Below are 20,751 nucleotides of genomic sequence, written 5' to 3' on the forward strand. Positions count from 1 at the left end.
GCGGAATGATATACTGTTGCCAATTAATCAGTGAATCGCCGGAAGTAGTATGGCTTCTAACAACATGGTCATTGAGCAAGTTGGTGCAAAACTGTCAAGCACATACGATTATAATATACTTACTTAATTAATGAGATTTAAGATTTTGAACTATAAGGGAAGTATAAAAGCTTTATAATGGCAGATCAGGAGTTGACAGACGAGAAGAAAATGGAGCCAAATATTTATGAAACCAGCAACGGCGAATCCGCCTCGCCTCTTACAGACTGCTGTGATAGTCATTTTGGTCTATCCATAAAGGAACTGGACCATACATTACCAAATGGAAAAATAAGGCACATACACGAAGATAATGGTATTATTCCTCACCTGATTAAAGCTGCAGATCAGTTACAAGAGAAAACCCCAAATGCGGATTTTGAAAGCCTAACAAGACCTACATCTGATGGCTTAGACTGTCAGTGCCATAGCGCAGAGAGCGAACTTTCATATTCAGATCGAAAAAAATCCTTGAAAAGAGAACGTTGTGATAGTTTGGGAAACGTTGAGAAAGATATAGAGTTCAATTCAAATGTAGCTTCTTTAAATATTCAGGACAATACCAAAGCACTAACCAAAGTGGGTCAAAAGGGAGAACCAGAAAGAGATACCCAAGATGGGATAGACTATGTTGTCTATGAATCAGAGCACCAAATGGGTGATATCATGAGATTGATTACCAAGGACTTGTCAGAACCATATTCAATTTACACTTATAGATACTTTATTCATAACTGGCCCAAGTTATGCTTTTTGGTAAGTTGCAAGATCTGCACAAGTTTATATTCTTTTGCATTTTACGTAGGTATTGTTTATTGCTTCCCTTATCAGGACAGCCTAATTTGATGCAGTGAACGACTTGGTCTTCACTGGTATATGTATCATGATTATGGTGGACAATTCAATTCATGTTCATGAACCCGTTGATTACTTTGAAGAAAATACTTAAGTTATATCTTTAGAACATTATTTAATTGTTAGTCAGAAAGGTTGTGCAGTTTATTAGATGAAGGTTAAATACCAGGCTTTCACTTCACTGAACAAGTGATCACTTCTGAATACTCAGATGTAAAAAGTTGATCTATATTTAATATATCTTAAAAAGAAATGTGTCCATGCTGGACTATAGAATTTATGTCAGGGACTCTGGATATATGTTGGGGATTTTTGAGTTTCGTGAGGAAAGAGTCCAGGATTTCTCATCCTTATATTTTGCTGAGAGCTGTATGGTATTAAATAATGGAAAGAGGCGAAATTAATGAGTGTCAAAGTAATTTTTATTTCTCCAAGTTACAGAGTGAAAATTTATAAGGAAAGTACAATTTTTGTAATTAGATTCCAAATAATCCCAAAAGTAAGGATTGTTGCAAATGACTTAAAATATTGAATGTGCTGATATACCAATAATCTCAAATGAGCTGATGTACCAATAGTCTTGATGTGTCACACTGATATAATCCAGAATGTATTTGAATGAATTCACAATAATCCCAAAACTGTGTTTTTGCTCAAAATGTCAATGAGGAGTTTGTAATTTTGAGGAATAAGTAAAAAAATTATTCCTCTGGAATGAACACAGCATAGTTATACTGGCTGAACATAAGGAGGAATGAAATAATTGTGAATACATGTACCTAAGACATAATACAGTGGCCAGGGATATGGGTCAGAAGTTTCCAGAACATACTAATATTTTTTAAACAAGGCTAGATTTGTAACTTAAATATCAGCAAAGAACTTTTTTTAAAAGTTAGAACTACTTGACCCTCAGTCATATGTGAAGCTAAAATATAAATAACAGAAGTTGTTTTTTCTGAGACAGTCTGATGGTGAATTGATTGCAGCAATTATTAGGAAAAGTTTAATCTTTGGTCACATTCGACTGAAGCCAGAAATAACCACAATGGTTTAATTCATAAATTTTATTGTGACAGGTGATTGTAATTATGTAATAATTACCTTAAAGATTTTTTCACTTTTTGTCAAGATTTTGTGAAAGTCATGGAGACAGTTTTGTCTCCATGTGTTTATAAACTTTCAGTGATGTATTATCGGTTGAAATAAAAATGTAACCATAATATATATTAATAACATAACTATCTGTCCAACGTTCTTAGTTTGATTGCAGCATACTGCACACGTTTCTTTTAGGAAGGAATTGGAATGGATCTCTGCTTTGATGTCCACTGCGTTTTTTTACTTTCCATTGAAACTTGAAATAATTTAAGATTTTTTAACAGAAAAAGTGTAAAGTCTTGAGTCGGTGTGAATTGCACTTCAACAGATTTTTTACAAATATGGCAGAGACTAGAGGTGAAATAAATAACTGAACATCGAATCCAAATAATTTTTCAGTCAAACATCTTTACTCAAATATTTGTATCTTAGAGAGTAGCTGCACCTGAAACCAAATGCAGTAATCAACTTTTCATTGCCACAGCAGTTTGGCAGCATTTTGTAAGTAAAATGGGCACAATGTATATTATGCACATTGAATCAATTGACAGTGAAACAACTTAAATCTGCTAATCACCTGAAACCCACTCACAAGGGAGTCAGTATTCTGGAAAATCACACTGCTTACAACATTGGATTTTCTATTCATTGCTATTTAGATGCTCTTGACAATATAATGTGTAGTATAGCAAGTTGATACAGAACATGGCATAAGATTAGATTCATATCAAAGTTGTCCTTTATGTATTAATCAGTGTATCCAAATTTTATTCTAGTATTTTTTGCACATGATTACCACAAAACTAAAATAATGGGACATAAAAATTGTGAGTCAGCCTACAAAGCCAGTTGAGTCATCAGCTGTATATATGAATTGTCTTCCCACTGTTTACTCCTATCAAGTTACATCATGAGTTGACTAATTTGATTTTTAATTTGAAAAGAGATCACCGGCCCAGAATTTATTGATCCTTTTTGTTGTTGTCTGAACACAACGCTAGGAAGAGTTAAACATCAGTATGTCAATTCTTTTGCTAAAATTTAAGTCTCCTCATTTATGAGTAAAAGTTTGTTCCTTACTTTTTACTTTATTATCTAGGCAATGGATGGTGAAAAATTTGTTGGTGCCATAGTTTGTAAACTGGACCTACATAAAAAGATGGTACGCAGAGGTTATATAGCGATGCTGGCTGTGGATGCTGCATATAGGAGGAAGAAGATTGGTAACTATAAGTGGATTAATAATCATAGGTTAATTCTTGAGAACATTAAATATAATTTAATGGGGAAATTATATCTTGACAGTAAAGTCCTCAGTATTTTAACTTTGGAGAAAGTTTTTTCAATGTCCTTGAAAAAAAAGCAGATGTAAAATAGATTGCTTTGTCAAGAATAAGGTGTGGTTCATGAAGGTTGCTTATTCTTGCATTGTCAAGAACTGGATGTGGTTCATGAAGGTTAAGTTGTTCTTCTTTTTAAAACAAAATAACATTTTTAATTGTTGTTAAATGCATATATTCATAGTAGTTTTAATTAGTAGAAAATACAGCGATATAGTATATATTAGCTTGATATTGTGGTCAAGTGGTCAAGGGATTCACCTTTACAGATCATTGACATCTCACCAATGTCTGCATGGGTAGAGTCTCGGTTTCAGCCAGTTTGGGTGTATAACAGAGGTCTCGGAAACGCTTAATTACGCCTACTTGGATGCCAATTTTTTTAATCTGGGATGCAGAAAATAACTGACGTGGGAGTCCTCCGTACGCATGTGATAGGTGTGCGGCAAAATTCAAAGACTTGCCAGTCCTGCTTCAGCCACCTGCTTTGTGGGAAAATATGTTGATTAGTTAACTGTGCTGATATTTACAATGACAGAATTCAGTGACTGAAAGACCCCCTTGATGTATATACATGTTGCCATTTTATAAGAGTACATAAAAAAGAACATGATTTAGTAGCTGGGCGGCAAGTTCAAAAAGGCTTTGACTGGCGGCCGGGTGGGAAAATGTACTGATATTCACATTAATTGAATTCAGAGGCAGAAAGACCGAGAGATGTACTTGGCGGTCATTTATAAAAGCACATCAAATAAACAATTTTAGCTTTCGTTATTGTGTTCATTTCTGAATGTAGTTGAATAAGCAGTGACCTCAGAGTCTAGACATGTTGAGACTTAGACAAAATGCCATTTGTAAGTGGGTGACAAGTCGCCTAAAAATGTAAACTTCACCTTCTTCTGTTAGGAAAGTGAAAACGACTTAACCCTGTGATTATTTAAGAGGTACATTCACTGACCATACCATAATTTTTTTTAAAATGCCCCTCGCCTTAGCACGGTTAGTTATAGTGTTGTAGCGAAATGAATGCCTCAAGGCATCAGTAGCTAGGCCTAGTTTTTATGTCAATTATGTTGACAAACAAACTCTTGCTCATTCACAAGCATTATGTTTTGATAGCTGATTGACCATTAACCCTTTTCTGAGTAAGGTAGCAACTATCAATTTCCTACATGCTATCCTTTGATGATAAAACAAACAAACTTGTGTTTTAAGATCAGAATCGGTGATCTGGATATATATTAACTGCCTCTTGTACACTATTTTGTCATAAAATTAGTTTGAAACTGTAAGTGAACCTGCAGGCCTAATGGGAAATAATGGCAGACTTTGCTAAGTCTGGGATGTACCAGTTGATTAGATTTTCTGTTTTCTTAAATCATCAGGCAAATATATTCAGAAAAAATATAAAAATCATTGAAACCAAAGCCTATGTATTATTTTATTAAAGATTTAACTTTAAAATGCAAATTATTGGTCAGAAACTTATGGGACAATGCTATGTTGTGGAGTTCGCAAGATGCCCTTTAAGGTCTAAGCTGTTTTCTGACTTGACACGTATTTCGAAAATACAGGGGGAAAATAGCAAATCAGATACTATTTATTTGCCTAAAATTATTTCAAGTACGTATACAAATAAATAAACCATAAATTTGTGATCCTGTCAATGGACTGTTGTAATGAAGCTATATTATAGTGAGTACATTACAGAAACCTCTCCATCTAAAAATACATGCAATCACGTCTGTGTTGATTCTGTAGGAAAGAAGGGACTGCAACTTTTGATGGTGGGACTCTTATTTTTACGAAAATGGGAGTCCTGGACTCCTAGTTTTAAAATCTTTGTGAGACATCTCTTTAAGAACGCTTGCCACTAGTCTCCAGTGAGTTCGTGGTTTTATCCTGCTTTTTTTTCTATATTTTTTATTCACCAAATACACTGGCCACCATGTATAGCCTATCATTTTAGGTGTCAAAATTTTAGAAAACTTATAACAGGTACCCATCAATCCTAATGATTGGTTACCCAGGTACCCAATCAAAGGGAAATTGTATTAAATGTGTACAAATCAGAAGTTAAGCATGCATTGTTTTAATTTGACATTATCCAGTATATCTCCCTACCTAATGTCATCCGCTGCAGAGTCCAAGAATTCATCCTCATTGTCTGAGGCCAAAAGCAAACATGTATTTCCGGTTGGCTGATGATCCCTGTTTTTGTTGCCGATCGTAGCAGTTAATTTTTTTAAAAACATCCTGAAAATGATTTGTGCATTTAATTGAGCTGGTTTTGCACAGTGTTTGAAGTGCTTAGTACAATATGTATACTAGTCATTATACAGTCCTACCCGTTTATGTCAACATCCTTGGGCCCAAGTAAATATTGTCGACATAGGTGGATGTCAAGACAAGTGTTGGTGGGGTCTGAAAGAAAGATACAAGTTAAATTCATCAGTATGGGGTGACCTGTCATCAGTGAGTAGCATCTACACTTTGAGAAAACAAAAACAATGGAAATTTTGAGTACATCAAGACAAAACGAGTGTGAAATACACTTGTATATTGACAAATTACATTTTGGTTACCTTTGTATAATAAAATCCACAATAAAATATTGCTTCGGCCACATCCTGATATGAAAAACATTCACTACGATATTTAATGTCGGCATTAGCACATGGTTGCACAGTTGTTATTTACATGCTTCAAGTACATGTACTTAAATTGGCCTAGATTTTGGTCAGTCTGTTCCCATCTTATTGAGGCTACCAAGGGGATGGGGCTATTCACAGGGAAATGAAAACCTGTCAACAGGTTGGTTTAAACAGTACATGTATTTAGTTACAGAAGTCATCGTGAAAAGTACATAAACGAACAAGAGATATGCGGCTGATATGATTAATGAAGGCATAATATTGTATATATTGACACATGCTAATGAGGTATTAAAAGAAAATGATTCTTACAATACAATACTATAACAATGTCAGCTCAAGTGGTATACATTTAAAATATGTCCCAGAGATAACAAGTTATGAATTCTCTCAAAATACAAATACATGTAGCAGTAAAAGATTTTAATGACAAATACATATACATGTAATTGAGATTATTATCTATAACATAAACAATGCATAAAATTACAATAAAATTTAATTTAAATTTAAATTAATTAAAATTAAATGTTGTTAGCACAACAAGTGGGCATGGGAGATAACGAGAGTACATGCATTTCTAAACTTCATGCAAACTTCTTCTGTTTGAGCCTTGATAGTTGTTCTCTGGAGAAGAAGATGCAACTTTTCCAAGTGACCATGTGCTTCTTCCGATATTACCAATGAGTTTGATTGTGCAGAAAATCTTGTCAAACCATTGCACATTGAAAAGGCCCCTCTTCATGAATCACATGGCAAAGGTAGTGTTTCCGATTCATCATTAGCATCAGTTTGAATTATGTTGTCTTCTGTGCCGTTTTCTGAAACTTCATTCCATTTTTACGGCATCATCTGCTAGAGCTGCAAGGCAATGTTCCTTGTCATCTGTTTCAATAGCCATCTGAACAAACTCATCCATGAGATGTCCAATACCTTCATATAAGCCATCTTCTTCAAGGCTATGTGGGATATCTGATGGGGAGAATTAATGAAATTCCTTGTTTTCGGGAAGAAAACGTGCATAAAGCAGTTCTGTATGGTCTCTGGCTTCAATAATCCCCAAGCTTTCCTCTAGTTGTACAGAGCCCCAAGCAAATCTTCCTTAAATTCTGCTTGCTGATCAATCCCAGCCAGCTTTTTGTGGGTGAGAAGTTTTCGATAATGTAGTTTTGGATTCTGGATGATTCCTTGATCCATCGGCTGTATAAGTGACGTGGTATTGGGAGGAAGAAAAATTAGTTGGATGTATTGGAGATCGTCCACACGTGGGTGCGCAGAACAATTACCCGCAAGCAAGGCAATTTTTCTTCCTTGCACTTTCATTTTTCTGTCGAGTTTCCTTATCCACTCTATAAAAATGTCCGACCTCATCCAAGCTTTTGTGTTCACTTAATAATCCAAAGGAAGATGGTGCACATTTTTAAAACAGCAAGGCTTCTTAGACTTGCCAATAACGAGAAGTGGCATTTTATCATTGCCAATCATGTTTGATGTGACTAGAACAGAGATGCGGTCTTTAGGCTGTTTCCCACCAACACATGATTGACCATTGATGCAGTATGTCTTGTCTGGAGTACACTTAAAGAATAAAGCCGTTTCTTCTGCATTGTATATATCCTCAGACTTATAATTCTGTAATATATCTTTAAGTTGGGCTTTCCATCCATCAAGCTGTGATGTGTCTGCTGCATTGGCTTCTCGACAAATCCTTTTGTATCCAATGTTATCACGAACTTTAAAGCAACTGAATCAACGGCTTGTTGCAGCAAAGTTCCCCACACAAAGTTTTTTCACAAATTCTTTCACATTTTTGATGATCATATCATGATCTGTGGATAAGGTGGAATGTGCATTGCAGGTTTCATTGAACCATTTTGCTGTGGCCTCCTCCACGTCTTCAAATTTAGCAGTCTTCTGCTTCTTCCTTTGGGGGGAGCACAGTTACCTTTTAACGTAGTTTTTCTTTATTGACTCGGCAGCTTTCAACCATCCTGACAGGGTGTTATCTTTAAGAGAAAATTTTTCACAGACATCTTTGTGAGATGCTCCACCATCAACTTCCTTAACAGCCAGATATTTAGTTTCCAGAGACATTAAATATAATCTGCATTTTACACTGCCGTTGGTAGCATCGTAAAAATATATAAAGTTAAAAAGGAAACTTTCACAGCACCATAGTTTTAAAATGCAATAATCGATCAGATTTCATTGCTTTTATTTCAGTCGCCACGAGAGGCCAACTTTATAGACCAAACAAAAGTCTTTTTTTTATCCGACCACGACATTAAAGCCTGGCAGCATGATCAACTAATTCTTGAATAAAGTACAGGTCAGAACTGGCAGTTTGCCGACATAAATGATTAGGCAGGAAAATTAAAGCCTGGCGGCAAGATCAACTAATTGTTGAACAAAGTATGGGTTGGAACTGGCAGCTTGTCGACATAAATGATTAGAAAACAAAGGATTCGTTCAAGCTGGGACCAAGGGCTTCTGTCAACATGTATGTTTATTTTTTATCTCGACGTCGACATACACATGACAATTTTGATAGTAATAGTAGACCAAGGGACCGGGACTTTGATTTTTTGTAGAAATAGGCTGCATGTCAACATAAGTGATGTTGATATAAGTGGGTAGGACTGTACTATAAATGATTACTTTTAAAAAAATGTACCAACCTACCCTAATTTTAAAGTCAGTGCAATAGGATACTTTGCCTAAATTTATCATCATCTAGTAAATTGTTGTGGTCTATATTGTGATTGTAAATATCATCTTACTTTCTGTCCTACTGTCATATGTGGATGCTTATTGAGAGACTGAGCTTAAGCTTTGTAGGTTGTTGTTGTAGGGTTGAATGCCACTTTTCAGCACACGATAGGCTATACATAGGGCCGCTAGATTTTAAGTTTGTAGGATTTTCTTGCCTTTTAACTTATCTTTAACTCCACCTCTTTTGTTTGATTTAAAAGACATAATTAATGTAATAATACAAAGGAGGCCAGCTTTTAATTCAGTGCAACAATACAACAAATACTTCCACGAGTCAGTTTTCAAAACACTGTTGGCACTTAATTAGGTTCTCAGAGAAACGCTTGCGGACATAGCTGTTACAAAAAACTGACACATTTTACGTATAATTACAAGAGGACGCATTGCATTTATGATGATTACACTTAAAAGAAACATAGGGGGCCCTGAGTGGACGAGTGGTTTAAAGTGCTCTCTGTTACGGATCACTGCCATCTAACCTCTGTCTGCGTGGGTTCAAGTCTAGCATTTGGCCAATGTGGGTATGTGAGAAAGCTTGCCAGTAGCTTCTCGTGGGTCGGTGGTTCTTCCCGGGTTTTCCCGGGTTCTTCCTCCACCATTAATACTGGCCACCATGCATAGCCTATCGTGTGCTTAAAAATGGCATTAAACCCAACAACAACAACAAAAAGAAACGGAGTTAAAACTAGAACAAAAATTTCAATTGATAAATTTTTTTTTAATTTGTATTTATTTATTAAAGTACTGCATCCACTCGGCATAAGTGACATTTTCATTGATCAAAATTTCCTTACTTATCCAGGGATGGTCCTGGCTTTTAAAAAGCTGTCGCCAAAAAAATCGCCAACCTCAATATTTTGTCGCCAATTTTCAAAAAGTGTCGCCAGAACAAGTAGTGTACATTTTTCCAAGTGTTCATTTAGTCTATTAATGTAACAGGCAATGAAAATTACAAAAGATGGGTTAGTTAATTCTTTAATTTCAACAAGCATTAACAAAATGTTACAAAGTGTTACATGAAGATCCGTCGCAATTTTAGGGCTGCCCACTTGTTGAATGTAGTTTCAAAGTCAAATTTTTCACATCTGTACATGCTGATTCTCATGAAATTCTCGAGAGATGAGATGCAGAGTTTATTTCTGATGTCAGTTTTTATGAGGTTCATCTTACTGAATCCACGCTCACAGTCCACAGCACTGACAGGTGACACCAGTAGTCTATCAGCAGCCCCCCCACCCCTTTATGGCTAGCTTCACAAAGCTTGTAGTGAATTGCTTCCTAAATCCCAAGAATGGTCACTGAATGCTGTATAAATTTTCTCGACAAACAAAATAGGATCTCCATTCCCACGAATGAAACTTACACGAGTCAACACCTGGCAATATTGGACCGTATATATAAGCATAAATTCACACCCAATTTAGAGATTCTTTCACTCTTGTATTTTGAGAAATAAATAATTATTATTAATTATGCAAAACTGGTTGGTTTTTTTTGGTGCTATTTCTTGTTTCGGAGTTTAAGTCTCAGCAGCCGTAACACGGATTGATGGCAAAGGAAAAGATCAATGAGTAAAATGCTGTACTGGCGACAGACATAATTGTGATTGAGATTTTTTCCATTTACTTTGTATTTATACACAGTAGTCGGTACTTCAAAGGTTATCAGTTTTCTATGAAGGTTCAGCAAAACTATTGTACTGGTATATGTAAAAAAAAAAAAAAAAAACAACAGAAGATTTAGCCATTCAATTGTATCTGTTCTATTCGCGTCTTAGAAGTCGGTCAGTTGTAGGTATAGTTCGGTAGCATGATTGACTGTATCACAGCATACAGTACTCAACCCAGATGTCAGCATAAGCAGATTATGATGTAACAATGCACTGTAAAGATGGGGTTGTCAATACAAACAAAGGATTGTTTGTGTAACAGATTGATTCCAATGCATTGCTTAGTCAAGTTTGTGGCTTCCTTTCGTTCTCCCTTTTAATTTATCCAGTCCAAATCTATGATTGTATGTACAAATTAAATAACCAAAAAGTCTGTCGCCAAAAAAATCGCCAGATGGGATATTTTTGTCGCCAATAAGGAAAAAAATTCGCAATTTGCGACATTGGCGAAGCCCAGGACGATCCCTGCTTATCGTTAATTTTGGTGTACTAGGAATGTTGTTTGGAAAGAAAATATAAAAAATTGTATGCCCCATTTTTAAATTTGATATTTCATAATATTGATACAAATTTCCAGGCCCTATCTACTGTTTTTGACAATAAAATGAGCGATATATCAAAGTTTCCATTACCAATTTTGATCACAATTAAGTTCACCAAATACTGAAATAGGGATCAAATTTTGGGGTATTTTCTGGTTTAATAAATGGGATCCACACCCGACCTCACATTATACGCAAGTTCACGAGTTATCAGGCCATCAAAGGAGGGTGTACCTATATTCGAGGCTTGGTCAAAAGGACTGTCAACTTGAATACAAGTACTCCAGAAAACCTGTATATGGTAAAGGTGTACCCAATGGCTCATTTTATTACCCACTTAAATATGAATGGGCTTGTACCCTGGTACTCATTGACAGCTATACCAATCATGTGTTGAAAATTGGCATTAGGCCCATCACATAAAAACAACATATTTTCTGAGGGAAAATGCAAAGGTGGTTGTGTTAAGTACTAAGAACATTTCCTAAACATCCAGATTCTGAACATTCCTTTAAAATGACTTTACAAGAAATAAAACCATATAAAGCAGCCCATCTGCTTAGAGTGGCTTTTTTCTGCTTCCCATGAGCAGACCTGGAAAATAATTGGTCTGACAGCTGTGGACAAGATGAAAAATGTGGCTTTGCATATGGACCATATTTCATAAAGATGTTCTCAGCCCCTAAAAAGAAAAGAGTGATAAATTTCATGAACATTTGTATCGGTATGTTATTCTTTAATCAGATTGAATGTTTACTTTTATTATGTTGTTCTCCTAGTTGGGTGCCCAAACCATCACTGCATTTGTTGATGTCATGGGCTTAATGTCATTTTTCAGCACATGATAGGCTACACATGATATCTAGTTGAGGAAGAATCATGGAAAACCTAGGAAGGAACCACTAACCATGAGGAAACTACTGCCTAGATTTCTCACAAACCACATAGGCTGAGCCCAAGACTCAAACCCATGTGGACATCGGTGAAATGGCAATGATTGATAAGGGCTTGCACTTTAGACAACTTGTCCATCTAGGGCCTCGATATGTTGGGGTTTTCATAAAAAAAAATATGATGTCTAGTTGGTCCCAAATGAAAATGGTGCTGATATGACATCCAGTAAATCTGGCATAGCAACTGTCTTAAAAGCTGAATGTTACTCCATGTAAATGGAAAGTCTTGTGCCCCTAGGGGATACATTGCAAATGCTCTTTCATAGATAGTCATAACAACACTAGAAGAATTCTTATGATGCATAAATGGTCCCAAATTGGGCCATTCAGTCATCCAGCACTGTGACCATCTATTGACATGGAGTTTTCCATATAAAATAAATGAATGTTTGTATGTATTAGGGTCTCGTGGCATGTCAGTGCATTAATGGATGACTGCAGAGATTCTAAATGAAATTGGAACCAGTCTTACATCAAAAGCTGTACTGATTACTTTGCCATACTCATAATCGGGCCAATTATTAGAACAATCAGTATAATCGGTATCGGCAAAAATAATTGGTGCCAATGTAAACATTTCCAAAATATAAATTCATTCATAACATTCATCTTGACATGTCTTGAATTTTAAATCAGAATTAAAAAGTGGAAGTTAAGGAGTAAGCACTTGATTTGGGGGTTAATTGAAAGATAATATATTCTTAAAAGTAAATACGCTTTAACACACTTGCTTTAAACTACTTCTGATTGACTGCACACAAATTATCAATACCACCCATGCATTGATCCTATTCACAGCAGCCAGCCACCCAAAGAGGCCTCATGTGGCTGTTGAACTTCCAGCATACACATTAGCAGATAGCTAGGCAGATTAGATACCTAGCAAAATTTCCAACTACGAAACTACAACTCACTATAGTTATATAATGTTCTTTATCCAGTCCTGCAGTGATGCTAATCAACGAATAACGGTCACACGCTGAATCAGCTTAATGCTGACATATAAATATTATGTAGCATTGATATTGTCATACCAGCGCCAGCAATGTTACCCTGGATACCCCTGTTGATGAGCTGCTTCAGCGCAGGACTTGCATCATGGTGCATTCAGCCATGTGGACAACTTAGTAGTAACTTATTTGACTTAAAACATTGTTTCAAGAGCACAGATTGATTGGATTAATGATATTGACAATTGATTGTACACTATTAAATATACAGTGTGACTCTGCTATAACACGGTAGTTGGGAGCCATAGAACCTGACCGTGTTATAGACCGAACTGTGTTATAAGCAACCAGGTCAGTTAGCTCAAGAAAATGATGCATATACCCAAAGAAATTGCATGGGGGGGGGGTAGGTAATAAATGCGGGCGGTAAAATATGTGCTTCATTGGCACAGAAAATGGAGAAGGCACCTATAATAGTTTACTATATTTAGAGAACCACGAATTGGTACATATACATGAATACTATTTATATATATATATATATATATATGTGTCTAATGTATAGCATGAATAGAGTATCAACACCATGTACTCACCTGCAAATCGCATCTTGTACATTGAATCCACATTATAAGTGATTCCATCGAAAATATGCACACACAGCACATATACGCATAATCCAGAGTTTCATATGTATTAGCCATTAGATTTTGATTTAGTATTGGGAGAAAGCTAATTTTGTGGCATTTAGATTTGAAAATGAAGTAAACTATCAGCTGCCATTTAATATTCCTCTGGAAACATTTTGAAGAACATAGTAACAGTTAAACAATACAAAAAGTCAAAATACACGGTTTTCAATAGTTTTAAAATCTGAAGAGTCATTTAACCTTTCACACCAAAATCTTGAGTCCGAATGAAAGTCTCAAGATTTTTTTATTGTTATCATGTGCTCATTGCTGCAATTGTTTGTTATTCATAGAGCAAACAGATGCTTCAGAGTTCTAACACCTTTAGATTAATTGTTCTATCTGTTTCTTTGGAGACTGAGAGTTGAAATGATCATCACTGGCAGGTTGTTTCTGAGACTGAGAAATTAAAGAAAATACACTTCTTTGAGCCATTATGATTAATAAATATGAGCCAGTGTAGGACATTATGATTAATAAATATGAGCCAGTGTAGGCCATTATGATTAATAAATAGGAGCCAGTGTAGGCCATTATGATTAATAAATATGAGCCAGTGTAGGCCATTATGATTAATAAATATGAGCCAGTGTAGGCCATTATGATTAATAAATATGAGCCAGTGTAGGCCATTATGATTAATAAATATCAGCCAGTGTAGGCCATTATGATTAATAAATATCAGCCATTGTAGGACATTATGATTAATAAATATCAGCCATTGTAGGACATTATGATTAATAAATATCAGCCATTGTAGGACAGTTTAGTGAAAAAGGAAGAGGTGTATATATCATAGTTTACTGCAACAATTTTTTTTTTGCTTATTAAATAAAGTCCACAAGCAATTTTACTTTCCCTCACAAACTGACATTGATGATGATTATCAACAGAGGTCTCGGAAACGCTTAATATGTATTTGGATGCAATTTGTTTATTTGGGACGCAAAAAATCACTGATGCAGGAGTCCTTTGTATGCACACAATAGCTGGGTGGCAAATTCAAATGCTTGCCAGTGTGCTTCAACCACCTGCTTAGTGTGAAAATGTATTTATCAAATTGATCATTTTAACTGTGCTGATATTTACAATGACAGAATAAGGTTTCTTAAAGACCTCCAGATATACATGTGTTCATTACCAGAGTACAATCAAAAGAACATAATAAAGTAGTTGGGCGGTAAGATCAAAGACTTCGACTATCTGCTGAGTGGTGGGAAAATGTGATGATATTTACAAGGACAGAATTCAGAGGCAGAAAGACCCAGAGATGTACATAAGAGTACATCAGATGTACAACTTTAGCTTTCGTTATTGTGTTCATTTCCTGCAACAATTTCCTGCAGAATAAGTAGTGCACGTGACCTTGAAATTAAGACATATTGAGACTTGGGCAAAATGGTGTTTGCAAATTTGAATTAGTATTTTGGGGTTAAATGGCAAATTGACAAAGATTGTAATGAGAATCAGGAGAGTGTTAAAGTTGCTTGAACTGATAGTTTGGTTGGAACAGTAGCAAAGTGTAAGAAAGTGTTTGATGCCTGGCTTAGTGTTTGGAATAAGGCCTTTCATTAAATTGACAAAATTCCATATCAGTCTGATGAACAAACAAGAGCTCCATGTTAGTGGTGTACAGAACATGGAAAATTAAACTCAGTGGCAACCACTGGTTCTTCTCTTCTGGATATTTAGCCACTTCAGGTTTGCCCAATATGCTTATGGGAGAGGACTGCAGGAATCCTATTGTTTTTTTCCAGAATAGGAGTCCTGGACTCCTAGTTTTAAAGTTCTAGCCAGACCTCTGTATCAAGTTTCACACTTAACAGGTTCTCAGTTGTTTTCTGGTCATGATTTCCCTTTGAATCACTTTTTGTCGTCAAGTTTGCTCACAGCTCACCGATGCTTGTCCAAGTCAAGTTCAGCCTCTGGACAAAGTTTTTGAGTTGGATATAAGATATATTTCCAAGGTTCATATTTCTTAGGTTTTTTTTGGGCTCTGAGAGAAAGCTTATGTTTTGGCAATTTGACGTGAATTGAACTAAAAGCATATCAACTGCCATATTAAATATTCCTCTAAAACATCTTGAACAATGCAGAAACAATTAAAACATCAAAATCATATATTGTCCAGGCTATTCTTTGTATCTCATGTCAGCCAAAGTCAGCTGATATTTATTAAAAGAAAACCACCATGGACCACCTTTGAACCCTTTATTACTTCGAACACCTCATAAAACAACCTGCATTTGGCCTTAAACACTGCAGATTACAACAGTAAGGTAAGCATTATCTAATACCACTGGTATAACATTTCCCATCCACAGTTGACTTGTTTCCACTGTTTTATGTACTTTTCTGATGGAGTGCATTTAGAAATATTGCTCCTGGCAGATTGTGTGTGTGTGTGTGTGTGTGTGTGTGATTACAATTTTCAACATAGCTTTAACAATTTTCAATCATATCGCTACAGTGACTGCAGTGTGGCAGTTTATAGTGATGTCTAGCACTGGAGCATCATGCTGCAGACATGTAGCATCATGTCCCACCCAGTCACATTATCCTGACACCAGGCTGACCAGTCCAAACACTAACCTTTTTATGCTGAGTGCCTAGCAAGGCAGTTGTTAGTACCATTTTTGTAAGTCTTTGTTATGACTCGGCTGGGTTCGAACCCATGACCTCCCACTTCCGGGGCAAACACTCTTAACTACTAAGCCACCAGAGTGGCCCTACCAGTTGTTGTTGGTTGTTACATTTCATATTAGATGTTTGAATGATTTTCTTGTGTTTCCTTATAAGTGAAGTTAATTAACCCATAAGAAATCCCAAGTGCAATCATTATTGTTATGATAAATAAATGAACATATATATGATAAAACAAAAAGTACCACAGTTTTCTTATAACTACAGGTTCTCACCTTGTGCTGAAAGCAATCAGAGCCATGGTCAGAGATGAGTGTGATGAGGTGAGTTGTCCTTCATTGGATCACTTTCAGATTTTCAGCAAATAGCAGTTGATTCAAACACTTGGCAGAAGTAAGTAAAAATATCAGAGCTGCTCAGACAAGAAAACAAACAGAAATAAATAGCTGCTTGGGTGCCTGATTACAAACAAGAGGCTGTGCACATTAATTATACCATTATATTTAGAATTTTTTAAAATCAGGATATAATAAATAGATAAAATCAACATGATATAAAGTTTGGGAGATAGTCTATTCAGAAGTTTGCTTTGTCAGTATTATTCAGGTGAGTAATATGACCCGAGTCTCTGAATTTAGGTCACCTGACCACATGAGCTGATGGTGTGGTTCTTAGCTCTACTGGTCATAGACCAGAAAAGATTAAGAGATTGTCTTTTGTTAGTTGTCTGTCTGTTAGCACAAGTTTGTTATCTCCTAAACTACTTGGAGGATTGCCATAAACTTGACCCATACATTCATCCCATGGACTGGTTGGTCCTAGATAAAAATGCTGCTGCTTGGATATCCAGTATGACCAACACGGAAGCAAGCTTGAAAACCATGTAATTTGTTACTCCTCCTGGACGGATGATCATATCAGCATGCGGTTTTCACTAAAAGACTTCTTATGATGTCTAGAAAACAGCATGTTGATCAAGTGCCCTCGTGCAGATGGTTATAACAGTTATTATTTATAGGAAGCAAAATCAAGACTAATAAAAAAATCTTTTTTTCAAATAAAGATTACTACTAAACATTGCAGCTGTCATAAAAATAGCATCATGTAGGAAGAAGTTATGAAAAAATGCTCTATCAATGTGTGGACTAAATTGACCAAATTAAAATAATGGAAACTAGCATCAAGATTTTGAATTTTTAAACAAATTATATACCACCATGTCGGGTAATTCTGCGCAACGATGTCATTTCTGTAAACATTGGATCACGTGTTATTTTTTGTCAAAAATTCATTTTGTATCAAGAAAGAACAAGCGTACTTTAAGAAAAGTGATATTCACAAAGTGTATCAAAATATCCCACATTTCGACTTGAAATGCATATGAAAATGATTTCTGCATGCCAACGTGAGAACCCCATTCCATGACCTTCTTGAACCTGTAACCCAGAAAATCCTATTTACTATGTATCTGTTAGAATCATATAAATAAAAACATTTTTATAAAAGATAGAAATGCATACCTTAAAAAAATTATGCATCTTAAACCGAAGTTTCCGATTTTGCAAGAAGTTGTCCCACACTTACAAAATCGTCTGCTACCCACATGCCAGCTTGTCACTAGAACGAGATTCTCACAAAATTTCCTGGCGTATAGTCTGTTTCTAAATTCTTTATTAATTTTTCCCCATAAACAAGACATTGTAAACACATTGCACCCTATTGATTGCTGTTTCTCTTCCACATAATAGCTTATTTTTTATAAAATGTTGAACTTTACTAATTTTGTTTACAACATTGGTTTAGTCTGCTTAATATCACTTGCCATTTATTAGCATTGTTATGTTGAATTTTGTAAAACTAGCTATAAACCTGACCTAATTACTCAACTGAAGTGCTGACAGAAACAGTCCAAAGTAATGTGCATGTATTTCATTTCTATAGCCTGATGCATAAATATTATATCTTTTCAAAGCTGTGCGCATAATTGGCAGACATAATGCAAGTCATGAAAACACGGGGCTTGTATGCCGTGTTTCCAAAATAATATTATTTTGAACAGAATATTCTGGTGACAATTGCCTCTTTTCAAATGGTAACCATTGCAGTATTTTATTTTCGTCAATCGGTCAAATTCGGTATGCATTTTGTCTCAATATTGGAGACAAAACCTTAGGTGTGCAGAAATGCATGACAGCATTGTATATGCAGTTCCACATCACAGTATGGTTTCTGTTACCAAATACAGCCAGACCTGCCATAATGGTTATGTTTATATAGCAGTCACCTGATCTCAGTGGCCATCCCCTTATATCCAAAGTGGAATGTTTTCTCTGTATAGAAGAGCTATCTGCTTTCCATGGTCAGTGGCCAGGTGTTTACTAACCAAACTGGTTTCTTTATTGTTTTAAGTGGTCATTCTAGCATGTTTGCTGTATGAATGAAACATTTGTTTTCCCAAGAAAGGCACTGATTAGGCAAAGACTTGTATGAATTTATGTGTAGACATGCCTTATCTTGCTTATATATTCACCACATGCAAAGCAATCTGACTGTAAGATTGATCTATGTCATACATATAGACATATGTCTGTTACCTCATCATATACTGCTTTTTTGAAGCTGAAATAATGTACTACTATTAATCTTTCTGTTTACTTTCTGTTTATCTACAGGTTGTTTTGGAGACAGAAATCACAAACCAGTCTGCTTTACGTCTGTATGAGAACCTTGGGTTTGTCCGTGATAAGCGTCTGTTCCGATATTACCTGAATGGTGTGGATGCTTTACGGTTGAAGCTATGGCTTAGATGAAGAGTTGGAAATTAGGAATGGAGAGAGTAGAATATGTGTCTTCATCAAAGGAAACTGTTATGTAATTGCCAGTTTTACCTGTGACAGTTGGTTTGTACTCCCTCCTTGTGAGTTGGTGGGTGGATTTCTTTGCAGAGGACATTGTAGCAACAAAGCCTGCGTTGGCAGTGATATTTTTCAATGTTAATGATTTGAACTCCATTTGATAATGTTTGGGAAAAAAGAAATAAATAATATTAAGATAAAAAGCAATTTGTTCCATTCATAACCTGTACTTAAAAAATTGTTACTGCTAGATAAATTAAAATAAAATTTTCTGCTCACCAGCAATTTTTATTTCATTAAAGTGCTTAAAGATCCAAATTTGTAGTCATATTTCAATTTATATTTTGGGCAGTCAACTTCATGTTATTACTTAGAAAATGTTGAACATATCCCAAGATGCTTTGTATTGCTATAATTACATAACATTTATTATCCATGAGATGTCTTCCTATGTTGTTTTGGTACGGGATAACTTAAAAATATTAGAAACAGCTGGTAGTCCAGCAGGCTACCAGGAAAAGAATCTGGTAACCCAGTGTAAATTTAGGAACTAAAAGAAGGCATTTGAGTTTGAAGCATTCATCTTCAATATTATGACTTCATATTTGTCTTTAACAGTTATTATCCTTTGAAAAATATTTTTTATAAATGTGTTTTGAAACAGCATTTCATTATATTATTTAGTAGCCTACTTGGCTATTTTTCTTCATTGGTATTCAAGACTTGTCATTCTGGTAGAGCCTGGACTCTGGGCACAGATATGTTGAACCCAGGTCATACAAGTCTTTGGGGGGTGGTTTCCTTTTATTTAACCTTCTCAGTGCAAGGTAATTGCTCAGTCTTGAAAGTCTATCCTTAGAATTAAATTTAAGGAGCAATTATAAATATATCCAGCTGAAACATGTCAGAAAAGATCCACCTCAAATGTTATAAATAGACTTGCATCCATGACACAACTTTCAAGATCAAATAACTGTGACTAGGAATTATTTTGCGACATAAGGTTAATTGGTCATCATTTCATTTGGTCAGTTTTAAAATTTTGATACAAAACTACATGGCGAAGTTTTTTTTATACATATTTTTTTATGATTTGGAAAAATTTGCATAACTTTTATGATTTTGCAGTTGCCAATTACTGTGGTTTCACTAATTTTCATGGATTGTATTGTTTCCCTTGAAGCAGGAATTTAAAGTTGTAATGGGAAAAAACTCATATGTGATGAAGTAACCCCCTTTCTTTTTTAACATTCCTAGAGACTGACAAAGCTATGGGAGAAAACACCATATACTGTAATCTGGTAATAAAATATTAGCTTTTGCATTTGTTTGTTTTATTTTTGACCCGTAATATAGAATTATATTGCATTTTATGTTGTTTCAGTGCACTCATATCTTTACAATATTAAATAGCTGTGATTTCAACTCACTGCCTTAAATTGATATGATGCAAGATAAGTAAGGATAGAGACAAATTAGAACAAGTATAAAGTATTCAATTACTAGTATTACTGAAAATGTAAGAAAAAATAATGACAATTGCATATGAAAATTGGACATCATACATATTCAGACTGACTCTTCATGCAAGGGAAACTGTTCAAAAATTTAAATCCTGCAAGCATGCCTCATTTTATCCATGCAAGTATATATACTAATTACAGCAGAGTATCGAAGCTTGCAGATCAA

At 35.3% G+C, this 20,751-nt stretch overlaps 1 protein-coding gene across 1 annotated transcript; it reads left to right on the top strand.

Moving 5' to 3' along the window:
- The first annotated feature begins 35 nt into the window (after positions 1–35).
- LOC149805158 (N-alpha-acetyltransferase 30-like) lies at positions 36–20,383 on the top strand. The gene is made up of 4 exons (XM_089947898.1): positions 36–795; positions 3,095–3,218; positions 16,475–16,530; positions 18,880–20,383. Exons 1-4 carry the CDS (start codon positions 178–180, stop codon positions 19,015–19,017), a joined length of 936 nt encoding a protein of 311 aa, XP_089804024.1. The 5' UTR covers positions 36–177; the 3' UTR covers positions 19,018–20,383.
- Positions 20,384–20,751: the final 368 nt, after the last annotated feature.

The sequence above is a fragment of the Sinohyriopsis cumingii genome, chromosome 2, assembly GCF_028554795.1.
Source record: "Sinohyriopsis cumingii isolate HCF-2022 chromosome 2, ASM2855479v2, whole genome shotgun sequence".
NCBI lineage: Eukaryota > Metazoa > Mollusca > Bivalvia > Unionida > Unionidae > Sinohyriopsis > Sinohyriopsis cumingii.